Raw genomic sequence first — 18,780 nt, forward strand, 5'->3', positions numbered from 1 at the left:
GTCAATCCACATGCAGAGAAATCTGTACAAACAGTTCCAAGCGGAAGTGGTCGGTCTTTTGATTACGTCACTCCATCGAATAAGGAAGGGGACGTCATCTTAAACTGTGAGTTGGAAGGTATGTGAAATATGTAAAAATACGGCTCATAATGTTGATAATTCATGATCTCTTTCAACAATATGAATGAAATCGAACATTTTAGTGAAAGTGCAATTGCTTTGTACATTTCAAACAGTGTTCATCATTGGTTATCGCTCCCTGTCCGGTTTGTGTTAGCTAGCTAGCTACAGTAGCTATGATATCGTTATCTAGCTATCCAAGACCAGATCCACATGAATCAGAGATGCATAATCATATAGCTAGTTTTCAGAATATGATTTGGTTAATATATCCCGTTTATTCATGCATGCATGTAGACTAGTGGCGTATGTATCAGAACAAATCAGATACAATGGAGTCCGAAATCATTAACACCCATAAAGATCAGCAGAAATGACTATAAAATAAATAATTTAAATACTGGGCAATTGTATGCTCAACATGTTTTGTAAGTTATATTATACGAATACAATTGCTCAGAGAAAGAAAGGTTGTTTAACAAGTAATACATGATTTTCCTCAAAAGCTAAGGTTCAAAATGATTGACACACTTGTTTTGGTAGCCTGGTGGGTAGGAGCGTTGGGCCATTAACAGAAATGTTGCTGGATTGAATCCCAGAGCTGACAAGGTTCAAATCTGTCGTTCTGCCCCTGAGCAAGGCAGTTAACCTCCAACAAAAACTACCGATGACGTGGATGTCTACCAACATATTTTTACAAGTAGGTATGGGGTTATTTACTGCTCATGCATTCTAATTGACGCCAAACTAGTGTTGCACGGTAAAACGGAAACGTCAGTACTTTTTAAAAAACTAGAACATGAAAAAAAGTTTCAGTACTTATATAAATTGTGTCACGTCATCTACTGATTGAGAGAGGATCAAGTCTGTCTATCAGCGCAGTTGATGTCCCCTTATAGCACGAGCGCATCGTGCCTGCTTCACTTACTCATTGCTAACTCTAGCCTGTCCTGAGGAAACACTGCACTCACTGGGAGTCTTGGCTGCTAGCTCCACGCTTATGGTGAACAAACTTGAATGATGCAACATGGAATGTAGAAAATGTTGCAACTGTTAGCTAAACAATGTTCATTACAGGCTAGAACACTTTACAATGCAAGAAGATACCAGTAGCTCAGACTGGTCTCATAGATTAGATGTCAGTCCAAGACACTCAAATTAGTATGGTTACATAAGATAGGAAAAAACGAAAGCAGGGGGGTTGGTCGAGGTGGATGGGTGTTAGAATCTCATCATGGACAACTTCAGCATTTTAGCAACTACTTATTACTTTTGAACTACTTTGCATGTTAGCTAAGCCTAACCTTAACCCTTTTAGCAAACCCTAACCCTTTAACCTAACCTTAACCCTCAATAATTCAATGCATGCACACACTCCTATTGAATATGCATTCACCTGTATTGTGAATAGGCCTATACTACATCTTGATTTACCCTGTTTATCAATAGCGATTTACAATTCAAATAAATTATTACCGTTATGCAGTTAGATTGGTAAAAACAAAGTCATATTGATTGTATGAATATCATTGATTCATTAATGCAGGGCTCTCCAACCCTGTTCCTGGAGAGCTTGTTTTGGTAGCCTGATTAAGCCTGATTAAGGTTGGAGCAAAAACCTAGTTCAAAATTCGGGTGTCGTGACAACATTACCCCAAACCCACCACTGGTGGGTGCATGACCAAATAGCTCTATTTTCATGTCATCGGACCAATGCACCGGTTCCAATCCAAATACCAGTGCTGTTTAGCAAACTCCAGGCATTTACATTTGTTGGATGACATGAAAACAGAGCTCTTTGGTCACACACACTAGTGGTGGATTTGGTGTCTAAATGAGAATGCATGAGCAGAAAATAACCCACTACGGTAAAATATGGTGGTGGATCTTTGATGTTATGGGGCTATTTTGCTTCCACTGGTTCCCTGTTAAGGTCAACAGCATCTTGAACTTTACCAAGTACCAGGACATTTTAGCCCAAAACCTGGTTGACTCTGCCAGGAGGTTAAAACTTGGCTGCAAGTGAATCTTCCAGCAAGACAATGATCACAACCACACTTCAAAATCCACAAAGAAATGGTTAATTGACCAGAAAATCTATATTTTGCAATGGCCATCTCAGTCTCTGGACTTAAACCCCATTTGAAAACCTGTGGTTTGAATAGAGTATCACAGTATGAGTCATAATACCCCAAACCCTAGTGGTCAAACATTGAAATGGTTCCAATCGTTTTTCTCAGAACCATTTCCCTGTTTGACCGCTAGGTTTTATGGGTATTATGACACCTCCACTGTGGGGCTCTATTGAGGAGGGCAGACAAAGGATATTAAGGATCTGGAAGGATTCTGTATGGCGGAATGGTCTAAGATCCCTCCCAATGTGTACTCCGAAAAGGGCTCCGTGCCATTATGCTTGCTTGCAAGTTGAGGTATTGAAAGGTATTCAAAACTGGGGTGTCAATAATTTTGACCCCTACCTTTTTTGAGAAAAAAATATTACTTTTTAATCAAAATCTCTTTCTCTGAGCAATTTTATTAGTATAAAATTATATCACTGTTTTGGAGCATACAATACAGCTCATGTTTGAATTATTTATTTTATACAGTCAGTTCTGCTCACCTTTATCAAGGGTGTCAATAATTTCAGACCTCCCTGTACGTCTGGTATGTGGTGAAAAGCCCCTGTAGCACAGCTCAAGACTAGAAAGCAGTGGCCTCTGAAGTCCTTTGTCAGGGAAATTGCAAGGAACCACCACACCTTATCCTACTAATGTCAATGAATGCACTGCCATTATGTTTGTTGATGCACCCCACTGAACTAGGCCTGTGCTCTATATATAACTATGCTACATACCCCTCACTACTGTTTCTAATGCAGCCCATGGCTATACAAACCAGCGACTGCTGAATTTGTCAGACAAGCCTAACGGCTAACCATGTTCATAAATTGCTTGTTTATAGGTATCTGTTTATATGTATCTCTGATGTATGTAATAAGATGTAATGCATGCATCTCCACAGGGGTGTCTAGAGTTTTTCAATATGTCGTGGATAAGGGAAGGTGAATTGAACCTCATTGAGAAGCTCTCAGCCAACATACTGAAGGTATGGTGATCTATTTGCAAATGCATCCCTTCTGAGGATATTTGAATGAATCACAACCACATGTTTATGATATGTAATATGGTTCTATCTGTATGGAATCCATCCACCCCTCCTTGGTCTCTCCCAGGCTGGCCCCATGCCCAAACATGTGGCCTTTATCATGGATGGCAACCGGCGCTACGCCCGCAAGCGTCATGTGGAGCGCCAAGAGGGACACACACAGGGTTTTGACAAACTGGCAGAGGTGAGGTTCCCAGGGGACATCAGTGTCATGATGTCGTCATTGTTCTTTCTATCATAGTCGTTCTCATTCATACTTTCCCTTTTGCATGAGCTTTCACATTGTCTTAGAAAAGTAGGTAAATGCACTTCACCCATATTCTTCACCATTTACCATCATAACATGTATTTGTATAGGGCTGTCACCAAGTACATTAGAAATACATACTACTCTGTTGGCTTTACTGATGATCAACCTTGGTGGCTCCTTCCTTTAGACACTACGCTGGTGCCTGAACCTGAGCATCCATGAGGTCACTGTATACGCCTTCAGCATCGAGAACTTCAAGCGGTCTAAAGACGAGGTGGACGGCCTGATGGAGCTGGCCAAGCAGAAGTTCATCAGACTGCTACAAGAACAGTGAGTGTCAGAACCGAGGAGCCAGAGTGCTCCCATTAAAGATGCATAGGTGTGGGAGTCCCAGCGAGTGGGAGAGAAAGCAGCATAGCTACCTGCTAAATGATGGGTATCTTTCCACAGAAAGTGTTTTACAGACACTTTAATTAAAAACTCGACAAGGAGGATGTTTCAGTAATTCACTTGGGCCAGACAACGGAAAATGTCAATTTACCGGCCATTTCAGAGATTTGCCGGATCCATATGCATTGGGTGCGTAAACCATTAGGGAATCAACCCATGGTGCTCAGAATAACAGAAATCACATTTAGATTATGATAATTCATCTTAACAGGACATGCAACTCCTGTAATGAAGCAGCCAATAAAACGTCATTTTGAAACATTTGCTAAAATGGAATTTGCAGGAAAACACCATTCTAAACAGCGCAGCTTATGAGAGAGGATCCAAATGTGAGGGAAAAAACTACTTATGTCTATACAGAAATTCATCAAGTCATTCAAAATACTTCAGTAGAAAGCATGACTTAGCCACAGAGAAATTGAGGATCATTATCTTCTTTAGAAAATAGCTGTGGATTGATTCCAATCACAAGCTAGTAGGCATATTTGCAATTTGGGCAGCGCGTTTGGGAAATAGGCTTAGCTGATTATTGAGTTGCGGTTGTCAGTGAATAGCATCTAAAATATGTGTGAAGATAAAGTGTCTTGGGTATAATTGAAAATGTTGAGACGAAGAATGGGTTGGGTATTTGTCGGAGAGTCTCTTTCTAGAATGGCTCCGCTGTCTCACGTAAATTCTTAAGCATTTATTGTGTGAATTGTTTACCCTTTGATTGTTTTGTTTTTTTATCAATTGCCCATTACATATGTGTACACCAAACATTAGGAACACATTCCTAATATTGAGTTGCAAAAAAAATATATTCTTTAACCTGTCTCATCCCCTTCATCTACACTGATTTGAAGTGGATTTAACAAGTGACATCAATAAGGGATAATAACTTTAATCTGGATTCACTTGGTCAGTCTGTCATGGAAAGAGCAGGTGTTCATAATGTTTTGTATAAGCTGTGTATGTCACCAGTAGTAAATGTACCGTTAATCACTGTCATGTGGTTACATACATTTCTGTTACTGCATGTATTAATTAGTCATTTACTGTTCTCATTCTCGAAGTGGAAATGCGATTTGCGGAGTTCACAACCTGCTACGCTTGTGAGAAACATGCTTTGGTTCATTTCATGAACATCATTTCTGAGTAAAAAAAAAATAATGTAATGTTCTTTTGCGCGATGAGCATGTGTCTGGTTTCTTTGTCCTGTTAATGAACGCATACAAGTTACGGAAATACAGGAAAGTCAACGAAGTCGTTTTTTAAAACATCCATTGCGAATGATAATGAAGACTATTAAAAATATAGTTCCTCACGGTAGGCTATTTGAACAATCTCCCCCTCGATAATCACCAAGCGTCGGTGTGAAAGAGCAACATTTTATGGATCTGATGAGCCCATATAACCAGTGGAAACTTCATAAAATACCTGAACACTTTTCCATTAGGCAAAAACAGCTGTTTGGGCCGAGCTCACTAGCGCAGGAAACGGGCCTGGAATAGGTTGATAAAATGTTGCAAGTTCACTAGAGAAATCTTCCGGCCAGACACAGTTGATTGGTTTGATACAAATGTTGCACTTTACAATGGCTCAAGTCAAGAAGATAGAAAGGGAGGCAGGAGAGTCTGAGTAGAGAGATTAATGTGCTTTGAAAGAACATTAATGTGTCATATTGTATGTTTTTATTTAGTCGACTATGTATTTTTACTTAGTTGATTAGGCGATGAGTTCAGTGCGCTCGTTTCTTTAGCCGACCAATGGATCATCAATGTGTCCATATGGCAGAGGCTGGTGCTCTCGCATTAGTAGAATGTTTAACTCGGGAGTTGTATGATTTAAACACGTGACTGATTTTGAGAAACGAAAACGTTATTATTGAAATGAAACTGTAACACGAAAATGCGCATATGAAAATCAGAATTGCTAGAAATGGTTGCATAAATTGTAAGCTTCCCCAAACTTGAAAATCGCGCGCTGTCAATTAAGTATTTGTAAAATAATTGTGTCCACGTTTCCGTGGTCGGATTTTGCCTATAGGCTACATTGCAGCAATCTTCTTTTTTTTTTAACCTTTATTTAACTAGGCAAGTCAGTTAAGTACACATTCTTATTTACAATGACGGCCAAATCTGTGTGCGCCGTTCAAACAATTTAAGGATGTTTTCAAAATGCGTACTGCCTCCCTCTTACATGTTGAAGCGCTGATATCCTGTTGCCTGCACTTAAATGCTGAATGGGAGACGCGCTTCAATTATCAGTTGATATATATATATATATATATATATTACATGGGATTGCATTTAGAATTGTTGTGCAATGAATGGGCTTATAAATACAACAACCAGCTGAGTTGCTGCAGGAGACATCCCCCTCAAAATAGCATCTTTATGCTGTGTGCATGTGATAGTATTTTATTAATCCAACAACTAACGAAAATACACACCAATTTAATTCCACTCAATTATGCAAATTAACCTATAGACCAACCGGTATTTCCATAAATTATTTTACAATGGGATTTTTTTCCTACTGGTCATTGTGGCCAGCAACAGTTTTATATATCAGCTGTTCTTTTTTGGGGGGGGGGGGGCAAAAGCCACCCTGACTTGGTCATGTCTGCTCTCTTCCAATCCAGGGAGAATCTAGAGAAGCATGGGGTGTGCATTCGGGTGTTGGGAGACCTGACTCTACTGCCTCTGGACCTGCAGCAGCACATAGCCCGGGCTGTGGTGGCCACCAGGACTCATAACAAGTAGGCATCGCCACCTCATCATCCTGCTGCTCCTCACTTCTCTGAGGTGGCTGTGAGCTTGTGTGCAGCCATCTGAAAAACATTGCATTTTTGACAAATGCACCAAGGATTATTGCAGATGCTGGACTTCAGTTGTTTATAATGCAATGCAATTTCTCTATGCATAAAACAACACATGGGCTTCTGTTCAGTCATCTGTCTTCAGGAGTGGCTACTTACAGCTGTAATAACTCATTCATTAACGGCCCACCCTCTTTTGCCAACAGATGCTTTCTGAACGTGTGCTTTGCCTACACCTCAAGACATGAAATCGCTAATGCCGTCAGAGAGATGGCTTGGGGCGTGGAGCAGGGACTTATCAAATCCAGGTAAACTACTTCAACAGCGATTCAGGAGGTTAATATTACATAAGAGTGCATTCATGGCCCTCTCAAATGTAATTGTTCAATTTGCATTATCAGAGATTTGTTTTCTGAGCGTTTCTATTGTTTCTCAAATTACTGCATCGCCTGGTTCACCAACTACTTCTCAGATGGAGTTCAGTGTGTCAAATCGGAGGGCCTGTTGCCCGGACTTCTGGCAGTCTCTATGGGGGTACCACAGCGTTCAATTCTCCGGGCCGACTCTTTTCTCTGAATATATCAACAATGTCGCTCTTGCTGCGGGTGAATCCTTGATCCACCTCTACGCAGACGATACCATTCTGTATACATCTGGCCCTTCTTTGGACAAATGTGTTAACAAACCTCCAAACGAGTTTCAATGCCATACAACACTCCTTCTGTGGCCTCCAACTGCTCTTAAATGCTAGTAAAACTAAATGCATGCTCTTCAATCGATCGCTGCCCGCGCCCGCCCGACTAGCATCACTACTCTGGACGGTTCTGACTTAGAATATGTGGACAACAATAAATGCCTAGGTGTCTGGCTAGACTGTAAACTCTCCTTCCAGACTCATATTAAGCATCTCTAATCCAAAATTAAATCTAGAATTCGGCTTCCTATTTCGCAACAAAGCCTCCTTCACTCACGCTGCCAAACATACCCTTGTAAAACTGACTATCCTACCGATCCTTGACTTCGGCGATGTCATTTACAAAATAGCCTCCAACACTCTACTCAGCAAACTGGATGCAGTCTATCACCATGCCATCCATTTTGTCACCAAAGCTCCATATACCACCCACCACTGCAACCTGTATGCTCTCGTTGGCTGGCCCTCGCTACATATTCGTCGCCACAAACCCACTGGCTCCAGGTCATCTATAAGTCTTTGCTAGGTAAAGCTCCGCCTTATCTCAACTCACTGGTCACCATAGCAACACCCAACCATAGCACGCACTCCAGCAGGTACAGTGGGGCAAAAAAGTATTTAGTCAGCCACCAAATTGTGCAAGTTCTCCCACTTAAAAAGATGAGAGGCCTGTAATTTTCATCATAGGTACACTTCAACTATGACAGACAAAATGAGGGTAGAAAATCACATTGTAGGATTTTTAATGAATTTATTTGCAAATGATGGTGGAAAATAAGTATTTGGTCACCTACAAACAAGCAAGATTTCTGGCTCTCACAGACCTGTAACTTCTTCTTTAAGAGGCTCCTCTGTCCTCCACTCGTTACCTGTATTAATGGCACCTGTTTGAACTTGTTATCAGTATAAAAGACACCTGTCCACAACCTCAAACAGTCACACTCCAAACTCCACTATGGCCAAGACCAAAGAGCTGTCAAAGGACACCAGAAACAAAATTGTAGACCTGCACCACTCTGGGAAGACTGAATCTGCAATAGGTAAGCAGCTTGGTTTGAAGAAATCAACTATTATAACTAAAGTATTAGGAAATGGAAGACATACAAGACCACTGATAATCTCCCTCGATCTGGGGCTCCACGCAAGATCTCACCCCGTGGGGTCAAAATTATCACAAGAACGGTGAGCAAAAATCCCAGAACCACACATGGGGACCTAGTGAATGACCTGCAGAGAGCTGGTGTAACAGTATCATTTTAGACCGTCCCCTCGCCCATACCCGGGCGCGAACCAGGGACCCTCTGCACACATCAACAACTGACACCCACGAAGCATCGTTACCCATCGCTCCACAAAAGCCGCGGCCCTTGCAGAGCAAGGGGAACTACTACTTCAAGGTCTCAGAGCAAGTGACGTCACCGATTGAAACACTATTTAGCGCGCACCGCTAACTAAGCTAGCCGTTTCACATCCGTTACACTGGGACCAAAGTAACAAAGCCTACCATCAGTAACACACTACGCCGCCCTGGACTCAAATCCTGCAGTGCCAGATGTGTCCCCCTGCTTAAGCCAGTACATGTCCAGACCCATCTGAGGTTTGCTAGAGAGCATTTGGATGATCCAGAAGAAGATTGGGAGAATGTCATATGGTCAGATAAAACCAAAATATAACTTTTTGGTAAAAACTCAACTCGTTGTGTTTGGAGGACAAAGAATGCTGAGTTGCATCCAAAGAACACCATACCTACTGTGAAGCATGGGGGTGGAAACATCATGCTTTGGGGCTGTTTTTCTGCAAAGGGACCAAGACGACTGATCCGTGTAAAGGAAAGATTGAATGGGGACATGTATCGTGAGATTTTGAGTGAAAACATCACCATCAGCAAGGGCATTGAAGATGAAACGTGGCTGGGTCTTTCAGCATGACAATGATCCCAAACACACCGCCCGGGCAACGAAGGAGTGGCTACGTAAGAAGCATTTCAAGGTCCTGGAGTGGCTTAACCAGTCTCCAGATCTCAACCCCATAGAAAATCTTTGGAGGGAGTTGAAAGTCCGTGTTGCCCAGCAACAGCCCCAAAACATTACTGCTCTAGAGGAGATCTGCATGGAGGAATGGGCCAAAATACCAGCAACAGTGTGTGAAAACCTTGTGAAGACTTACAGAAAACGTTTGACCTCTGTCATTGCCAACAAAGGGTATATAACAAAGTATTGAGATAAGTATTTGGTCAATAACAAAAGTTTATTTTCCACCATAATTTGCAAATAAATTCATTAAAAATCCTACAATGTGATTTTCTGGATTTTTCTTCTCATTTTGTCTGTCATAGTTGAAGTGTACCTATGATGAAAATGACAGGCCTCTCGTCTTTTTAAGTGGGAGAACTTGCACAATTGGTGGCTGACTAAATACTTTTTTCCCCCACTGTATATCTCACTGGTCATCCCCAAAGCCAACACCTCATTTGGCCGCCTTTCCTTACAGTTCTCTACTGCCAATGACTGGAACGAATTGCAAAAATCGCTGAAGTTGGAGACTTCTAACTCTCTCACTAACTTCAAGCATCAGCTATCTGAGCAGCTTACCGATCGCTGCAGCTGTACACAGCCCATCTGTAAATAGCCCATCCAACTACCAACCTCATCCCCATATTGTTTTTATTAACTTTTTTTTGCTCTTTTGCACACCAGTATTTTTACTTGCACATCATCATCTGCATATCTTTCACTCCAGTGTTAATTTTCTAAATTGGAATTACCTCGCTACTATGGCCTATTTATTGCCTTACCTCCTTACTCCATTTGCACACACAGTATATAGATTTTTCTATTGTGTCATTGACTGTACTTTTGTTTATCCCATGTGTAACTCTGTGTTGTTTTTTGTCGCACTGCTTTGCTTTATCTTGGCCAGGTCGCAGTCGTAAATGAGAACTTGTTCTCAACTGGCCTACCTGGTTAAATAAAGGTAAAATAAATATTGTCTTGTCTTGGTTGTTGTGTCCAGTGATGTGTCGGAGGCCCTGCTGGGTCATTGTCTGTACAGCAGTAACTCCCCCAATCCTGATCTGCTCATTCGCACGTCTGGAGAGGTGCGACTCAGTGACTTCCTGCTGTGGCAGGTAAGGACAAAGACACTCCTTGCTAGCTGTTTCCAGCGTGATGTTGAATGCTAATGAGATTAGCCTCTTGCCTAGCATCCTTTGGTAAGGACAAGACCTACTTCCTGTTCAGTGACTTCAGTGACAGACAATGGAGCCTCTGGTTTAGCTGCCTCTCCCACTACCTCGTGACTTGTTCTTTGTAAATGTAGGCTGTCTGGTGTTACCTGTGGGGATTATTCAGTAGGGTGCAATGTTAATAGAATGTTGCAGACACAAATGTAATATTTTATTTTGTCTGTGCTATCCTGTAGACGTCCCACTCCTGCTTAGTGTTCCAGTCAGTCCTGTGGCCAGAGTACTCCTTCTGGAATCTGTGTGATGCCATTCTGCAGTATCAGCTCAATCACAGACCTCTTCAGGTATGAACTCTCTCTTTCCTTCATTCATCCCCCACATACATTCCACCGTACAATATTTACCCAACCTTTAAACGCGTGTGCACTTTTGCCACAAATGTTTAGCCCATTATTTCAAGTTGCATTTCCAGCATTGAGCGAGAATTCATTAGCAGGATCATCTGAATACCTGTAATAAACTACTGTGTTGTGTGGAACACTGAGGTCTGCTTGAATGACTGATCCCTATGTATGCTGCAGAAAGCCAGAGATCAACACAGAGAGGGACAGGCTCTACAGCAGCATGAGGCAGACCGGGCCTGTGTTGCAGACCTCCTACAGCACCACGGCAATGGAAAGCCCCTGGATGCCCAGAGGAGACAGGAAGCACTGCTCAACTACACTGCCAGCCGAGAGGAACGGGTTCAGGACTTCCTTGGTGCACTCCAGCACAAGAGAGACTCCTTCCTCACTGACTTAACCAGCCAAGCTGCTCTGGCATGAAGAGGGGATGAGGGGAACACAATGCTCCCCATCTTGAATTGGGGGAGCAATCACATCTCTCCATCTCTTCCCTAAAGGGCTGAGTGGTTTGAAACTTCTTATTTTGTACGAGTAAGTTTACCCCTATGGGGCTATATGTGGGATATTTATGTGTGTATTCTAAGTCTGATCAAAGTCTAATAAAAAGATAAGTCTGGTAAAGAGCTAATGATTCTATAAGTTGTTCTGTAAAATCTGCCCGTCAAATGGATTCCATGGATATTCTCTTTGGATTGATATTCACAATGTAATCGGAGTACTCACTCCCAGAGGAGATACACATCGGAGACCACCATTTACCACAGCACCAGCTACACTACATGACCAAAAGTATGTGGACACTTGATCGTTGAACATCTCATTCCCCAACTTTGCTGCTATAACAGCTTCCACTCTTCTGGGAAGGCTTTCCACTAGATGTTGGAACATTTGCTTCCATTCAGCCACAAGAGCATTCGTGAGGTTGGGTACTGATGTTGGGCGATTAGGCCTGGCAGGCAGTTGGCGTTCGATGGGGTTACGGTGAGTGCTTTGTACAGTCAAGTTTTTCCACACTGATCTCGACAAACCATTTCTGTATGGCCCTCCGCTTTGTGCACGGGGGCATTGTCATGCTGAAACAGGAAAGAGGCTTCCCCCAAACTGTTGCCACAAAGTTGGAAGCACAGACTCGTTTAGAATGTCATATGCTGTGGCGTTAAGATGTCCCTTCACTGGAACTAAGGGGCCTAGCCCGAACCATGAAAAACTGCCCCAGACCATTATTTCTCCAAACTTTACAGTTGGCACAATCTTTTGGGGCTGGTAGCGTACTCCTGGCATCTGCCAAACCCAGATTTGTTCGTCCGACAGCCAGATGGTGAAGTGTGATTTGTCAGCCGTTGTTGCTCCTAGACGTTTCCACTTCACAATAACAGCAGATCAATGTTGTACAATGTTGTAAGTCACTGAGCTCTTCAGTAAGGCCATTCTACTGCCAGTGTTTGTCTATGGTGATCGTGTGGCTGTGTGCTCCATTTTTATACACCTGTTCGCAATGGTTGTGGCTGAAATGGCCAAATTAAATTTTGAAGGAGTGTCCACGTACTTTTGTATATATAGTGTATGTGTACTGGACTGGTCAAGTAAAATTTTCAATGCATGTTATTGTGCAATAACTGTTTTATGGTCATGGATGCCCATATTTGACATGTAAAACATGAAAACTATATTTTTACCAGGTTTCTTTATCTTGCAGAATAAACGTGATTATGTTCATTTAGTTTAATGTACATTATGCTACTTATATTCATAAATTGTACATCCAAATGTATTATTTGTAACATAGGTAACCTTTTATATTGTATCTTGCTTGGATCATTGACGGGGTGATGCAGGCATAAAGTTTCTAAACCCAGAGGCGCAACATCGCGAGACTGCTGGGAACGCTTGCGAAGCAGATCAAGCCGACAAGGCCGGGGTTTGGTGTTATAGAAGTCAATGACAGAAGTTAAACATAATTCATTGGTTGTTAATTTTCTCGAAATATAGGCACAACCCAATGTATTAAGTAGTTGAGCATGTTATTACTCCAACTTCGTGAAATTGACCAACTGACACAACTGAATGGAATGGGTACCTTTGATTTGATTGCCTGCAAATGCGCAGTTCGGCGCGAGACGAACCTTAGACCCGATTACGTGTTTCGGCGCCTGAGTTTAGCTAGCCGCGGTCGCCTACAAGCGTGATCGGGGATTTTTATTGGAGAAGCAGTTTATCCATATCTTCATACTGTACTGTCTTTGCTGCAGTCTGCAGATCCTGCAGAAACCACGCCACCTCGTTACAGCGGTGGTATTTTCTATTCACTCTCTCTTTAAGAATATGGAGACGCCCACAAACACGTGATTTGTTTTCATCCAATGTCTGACTTCAAAATATAAAAACTGGTTCAAACCGGTTTCTATCTTATATTTTACATTCGGTCATTATTTTACATTCACCATTGTTGCATTGCTAACGTGGCTAGAAGAGCTTAGTGAGATACCCAACAACTTCCATAAAATTAAAAAAAATTGGAATTGTGTTGCAATTCCCGAACAATCATCAATATGCCTAAAAGAAAGGTAAGGAATGCTTAATTTTCCGGCTAACAAATATATTTGTAGTTTTTTTTACTTGCATCTTGCCGTTTTAAAATTGCATTTGGTCTCTTCATCAGTACTGTATGTCGTCGTTTAGAAATGGCGGCAAAATGGGTCATCCTCTCAACGCAGTCATCAATATATCAAATAAACCGTATAAAAAAGGACAATTACATAAGAAATAAAGTGTAAAGATATTAACCATATTTATTAAGGTTATTCGTCCTACATTGAGCATACCTATGACGAGTTCATTCACTCAACCTAAGTACGATTTGTGCATCACACGCTAGGTGCTTCTTGGAAGTTGTGAAGAAGCTCGCGGGGCTCAACTGCTGTATTTCATACATCTAACTATTAATTAGAGTAGTTTAGAACTTATCGGTGTCTAGTTTTCTAGTCATGTTTGAGGCAGGCTTGAATCAGTGAGCCTCAAAAATTGGTGGGAAAAGATGCTTGGTCGTTTTTCAATCATTTGCACCCGACGCAACGCTTAAATGCAATCTTATGAATCCTCTATTTTTACCAGTAAATACTAAATCATTGCCAATGCATTTTTTTTCAACAAACATTAGCTAGAGTTGTTGACGTTAACTTCAGTCATTTCCCCAGCCCTGCTAATTTCAACGTCAGGCTGCCATCTTTGCATAGCCAACATTAGCTAGCATCTTTGTGAACGCACAAACAGCATATGTGCTTTTCAATGACATTTTCTATTAGGTTTATCGTTGAACCTTAAAGTTATACATTTTTTAAAACATATTACTGAATCTTTAACCGCATTAACTTCGTCGAAATAATGTTGATAGGTACATTTATTGAGCGCGAACTTCATCTTGTTGACGGCTGTCGAGCGCGAATTGACGCAAAACAAAGGAAGTGCCAAGCGCGCCCGACTGTTGTGACAGGACAGATTTGAATTTGAATATGCGCGGGAATTCCTTCGAAGTCAGAAGTAGCCTAGAACAGTGGAAATGTATGTCATCAAAAATGTGTATCTAACTCGCTCACTGTGGTGTATGTAATCCGTTATGCAAAATATACATTATTACAAAAGCCCAGCATGTTCTCTGGGAATGTGATGCTTCATTTTGATCAAAGGGACCCTACATAGAATGAGAGCGGGCAACAATGGACATAGCATTCGCACCAGTTACCTTACTTTTTGAAAACGACCTAATGCTCTACAACCCAGGCATATGCAGTACTGTCTGATACATTAGCTGAATTTATTTATTATTCGTCGTATTTAAAAATGTTCTTTAGGAATTCCATTTCCTCCCAGTTTCTAAACATTTTTCTACTGTTTTCAGAGTGCTACCAAGGGCGATGAGGTATGCATACAAATATTCACAATGTTAATTCTAATCTGTTAACTAGTGTTTTCGTTTATAATTGTTACACTTTAACTGAACTACAGCTTACAAATGCTGTATAGGATGTTCATAAAGTCTTGAGAAATTTGGTCTACATAAATGCTTCACAGATCATTTGTAAACACAATTTTATACATAAAGGGTGCTATAAAAGGTTGGCGCTTTGTCAAATGTGGCATTACTCGTTTGAAATGCGTTATAAAGCATGACATTTGCTTATGAATGATAATTTGCCGATACATCTATGCAATCATTATTTATGAAGGCTTCCTTATGCTTTAAAAGTTGTAGTTTGTTAAAGTGGGATCGTTATAGTAGTAGTTGAGTCATGGTTAGATATGTAAAATGTGTTCCTTTCTTCAGCCTGCAAGACGTTCCGCACGTTTGTCATCTGTAAGTATTACCATTCAAATAGGCTACTTTAGGAACTGTACATTTCTTTGTATTGCAAACTCATTGTTACTTACCCTAATTACTGTCTTGTTTTTTGTTTGTGGCAGAGACCTGTGCCAAAACCGGCGGCCAAACCCAAAAAAGCGGCAGCACCCAAAGTATGTTAAGTGTTTGTTTCATCTGTCTTTTATTAATAAAGTATGTGCTGTTTTTTCATCTAGAGTTTATTAGCAGTTGTGTTAACCCGTAGCCTAAGCGTTATTGATTCATGACCTTTGGCATCAACTCAGAAGTTGTCCTGTTATTTTTTTAACAGCCACATGAGGGAAAGCCTCAAAAGTATCTCAAGTATTTTGGCACTGCTGAGCATTTGACAAGATGCATAACATCTTGAAGGAAGTGAGAGGAGAGAGAAAATTACTCTTTCAGTCAGTGGCTAATGTGTTTTTTCTTCTTCAGAAGGCAGTCAAGGGAAAGAAGGCCGCTGAGAACGGTGACGCCAAGGCTGAGGTTTGTTTCCTGAAAGGATCTGTTTGCTCTCTCTATTCAATGTGATTCTTCCCCCGCCCCTTAGGGTTTAGATTTGGTTTCTCTTTAGGCTGTACATGACTTTGTCTGCAATACATCAGTTACCCTTACCAGGGAAAAAACAACACTGCCCCTTGATGGGGATTCAACCTCTTAGGAGATGTGATTCATTCAGCCCACCTGTACATACAAGCATTACTTATTTGATGGGCGCTCAACTCAATTGTGAATTGTAGAAGGATATTAATCAAGCAGTTCTGTGGAAATTGTTATTACACTGTTATTATAGTGTTGGTTCTATGTCATTTATTTGCTTCTGGCATAAATTAGTGCATGTAATTTAATTGATTTGCACAAAAATAATTGGTCTTTAGAAAATATTATTTTCACTATAACAATACAGTAGGCCAATACAGGGGTTAGATGCAGTTCAGTATACGTAAATGGTTGGTTTCTTATTTTCTATTCTCGTTTGAAAATAACTTCAAATTAACTTTCTTCCCAAGGTTATTCATTGCATACAAAGTTTTTTGTTGTATGTCTGAAATAAGTCCATTCTTAATTTCTAGGCTAAAGTTGAGGCCGCTGGAGACGCCAAATGAAGAACTGTTTGAAGTTGTGATCATTCTGTGTACTTGGTGACTGTACAGTTTAAAATAAGTATTTTTTACCAAGTTTTTTTTATATTAAAAGATATCATTTATAGTTCATTGTGGGCTTACATTTGAGGTAATGAAGCTGTTCCAAGGGGTTCTCATGTTCATATCCATTTTTATGCATTGTTTAAATGAATACCGTCCATATCCTGTCCAAGTATATAAAAAACACAAAAAAAATACCCTTCTAAACCTGTTTTTAACTGCTGAATGTTATTTTCCTACATAAATCCAAACATTAAAGGCAGCTAAAGTGTGTTTCTAAAATGTTAAGAGGAATAGGGTTTTTGCCACTCCTTTTAAGTTTTTTTAATATGAATTACTTACCAAATGTTTTGAATCAACATCAGCTCTTCTCATTCAGGAGACATAAGACAGTTTGAAAGTAATCACTAACTTGTATTAGGTCAACACATAAAATCACCACACAAAATTAATAATGTGAACTTAATCATTTGTTCTATTGTTTATTTTATTAAATTGTTCTGTAAAAACAGTGGAAAGAGCTATTGTGACTCCTATGAAATTTAAATGTTCTTGAATAAAATGATTAAAAGGCTGTTTGTGTGATTTGGTTAAATATCACAGCAAATCATTATCAAACATTCTTTGTTAGTTGCCATGCCAGTTTGTGCACAAATCCACATGTTTTCTAGACCTGTCAATAGCCTATTTGGGCAGGGACATCAACTGCTTCCTCAATCTGTAGATTGGGGACCTCGTGCTGGTGTTACGTGTGAGAAAAATGCATAGGGTGAAAGTGGATGGATTCTATTCTCTTAGATTACAATATTGAGGCCTTTAAAATGCATTACCTACCAATTCCCCGTCTATAGAGCATCTGCTACTGTGTCAGAAAAAGTATGCTTTCTCTGCTATGTGGCAGTTCTGTGTTGTAATTTTTCTACCACCAATCCCTTTGACCATAAATAATGCATGGCTGTGGGGTATACAGTGCATTAGGAAAGTATTCAAACCACTTGACTTTCCAAGTACGCTACAGCCTTATTCTAAAATGGATTACACCACCCCCCCCCTCAATGTACACAATACCCCTAATGACAGCAAAAACAGGTTTTTAGAAATGTATATATTTTTTAAAACTGAAATCTAAATTTACATAAGTATTCAGACCGTTTACTCAGTAGTTACAGCCTAGAGTCTTCTAGGGTATGATGCTACAAGCTTGGCACATCTGAATTTGGCGAGTTTCTCCCATTCTCTGCAGACCCTCAAGCTCTAGCATGTTGGATCAGGGGCGTTGCTGCACAGCTATTTTCAGGTCTCCAGAGATGTTCGATTGGGTTCATGCTGGGCCACTCGAGGACATTCGGAAACTTGTCCTGAAGCCACTCCTGCATTGTCTTGGCTGTGTGCTTAGGGTTGTTGCCCTGTTGGAAGGTGAAACTTCGCCCCAGTCAGGCAGGTCCTGAGCGTTTTGGAAAAGGTTTTCATAGAGGATCTCTACTTTGCGCCGTTAATCTTTCCCTCGATCCTGACTTGTCTCCCAGTCCCTGCCGCTAAAAAACATACCCGCAGCGTGATGCTGCCAACACCATGATTCACTGTAGGTATGGTGCCAGGTTTCCTCCAGACGTGACGTTTGGCATTCAGGCCAAATAATTCAATATTGGTTTCATCAGCCCAGAAAATCTTGTTTCTCATGGTCTAAGAGTCCTTTAGGTGCCTTTTGGCAAACTCAAAGCGGGCTGTCATGTGCCTTCCCCCTGGCTACTACCATAAAGTCCAGAGTAGTGGAGTGCTTCAGAGATGGTTGTCCTGGAAGATTCTCCCATCGCCACAGAGGAACTCTGGAGATCTGTCAGAGTGACCATTGGATTCTATGTCACCTCCCTGACCAAGGCCCTTCTCCCCTGATTGCTCAGTTTGGACAGGCGGACATCTCTAGGAAGAGTTGGTGGTTCCAAACTTCTTCCATTTAAGAATGATGGAGGCCACTGTGTTCTTGGGTACCTCCAATGCTGCAGACATTTTTTGGTACCTTTCAGCAGATCTGTGCCTCGATACAATCCTGTCTCGGAGCTCTACGGACAATTCCTTTGACCTCATGGCTTGTTTTTTTGCTCTGACATCCACTGTCATCTGTGGGACCTTAAATAGACAGGTGTGTGCCTTTCCAAATCATGTCCAATCAATTGTATTTACCACAGGTGG

The 18,780-nt window shown here is 41.0% G+C and overlaps 1 protein-coding gene and 1 long non-coding RNA gene across 4 annotated transcripts; both read left to right on the top strand.

Annotated features, from left to right (window-relative positions):
- Positions 1-28: 28 nt before the first annotated feature.
- Positions 29-11,693, top strand: LOC115105307 (dehydrodolichyl diphosphate synthase complex subunit DHDDS-like). Of its 3 annotated transcripts, none has more exons than XM_029627215.2 (9): positions 29-106; positions 3,142-3,225; positions 3,353-3,469; positions 3,723-3,865; positions 6,612-6,728; positions 6,995-7,096; positions 10,495-10,609; positions 10,903-11,010; positions 11,248-11,693. In XM_029627215.2, the coding sequence occupies exons 2-9, from the start codon at positions 3,163-3,165 to the stop codon at positions 11,488-11,490; spliced, it is 1,008 nt and encodes a 335-aa protein (XP_029483075.1). In that variant the 5' UTR covers positions 29-106; positions 3,142-3,162; the 3' UTR covers positions 11,491-11,693. The 3 variants fall into 3 exon arrangements, with proteins under 3 accessions (XP_029483075.1, XP_029483065.1, XP_064866144.1); XM_029627205.2 differs by having other exon boundaries at positions 30-118; XM_065010072.1 differs by lacking the exon at positions 29-106 and adding an exon at positions 679-820.
- A 1,802-nt stretch (positions 11,694-13,495) lies between these two features.
- Positions 13,496-17,164, top strand: LOC115105312 (uncharacterized). The gene is made up of 6 exons (XR_003859850.2): positions 13,496-13,634; positions 14,966-14,986; positions 15,392-15,421; positions 15,529-15,579; positions 15,881-15,931; positions 16,519-17,164. It is a non-coding gene; the product is annotated as an uncharacterized LOC115105312 (long non-coding RNA).
- Positions 17,165-18,780: the final 1,616 nt, after the last annotated feature.

The sequence above is a fragment of the Oncorhynchus nerka genome, linkage group LG3, assembly GCF_034236695.1.
Source record: "Oncorhynchus nerka isolate Pitt River linkage group LG3, Oner_Uvic_2.0, whole genome shotgun sequence".
NCBI lineage: Eukaryota > Metazoa > Chordata > Actinopteri > Salmoniformes > Salmonidae > Oncorhynchus > Oncorhynchus nerka.

Bases quoted from the DNA above. Each gene is read 5' to 3' on its own strand.
- LOC115105307 (XM_065010072.1), top strand. From the start codon at position 788: ATGACGTGGATGTCTACCAACATATTTTTACAA. The intron at 10,610-10,902 runs GTAAGGACAAAG...GCTATCCTGTAG, and splicing joins GTGACTTCCTGCTGTGGCAG to ACGTCCCACTCCTGCTTAGT. The intron at 11,011-11,247 runs GTATGAACTCTC...TGTATGCTGCAG, and splicing joins TCAATCACAGACCTCTTCAG to AAAGCCAGAGATCAACACAG.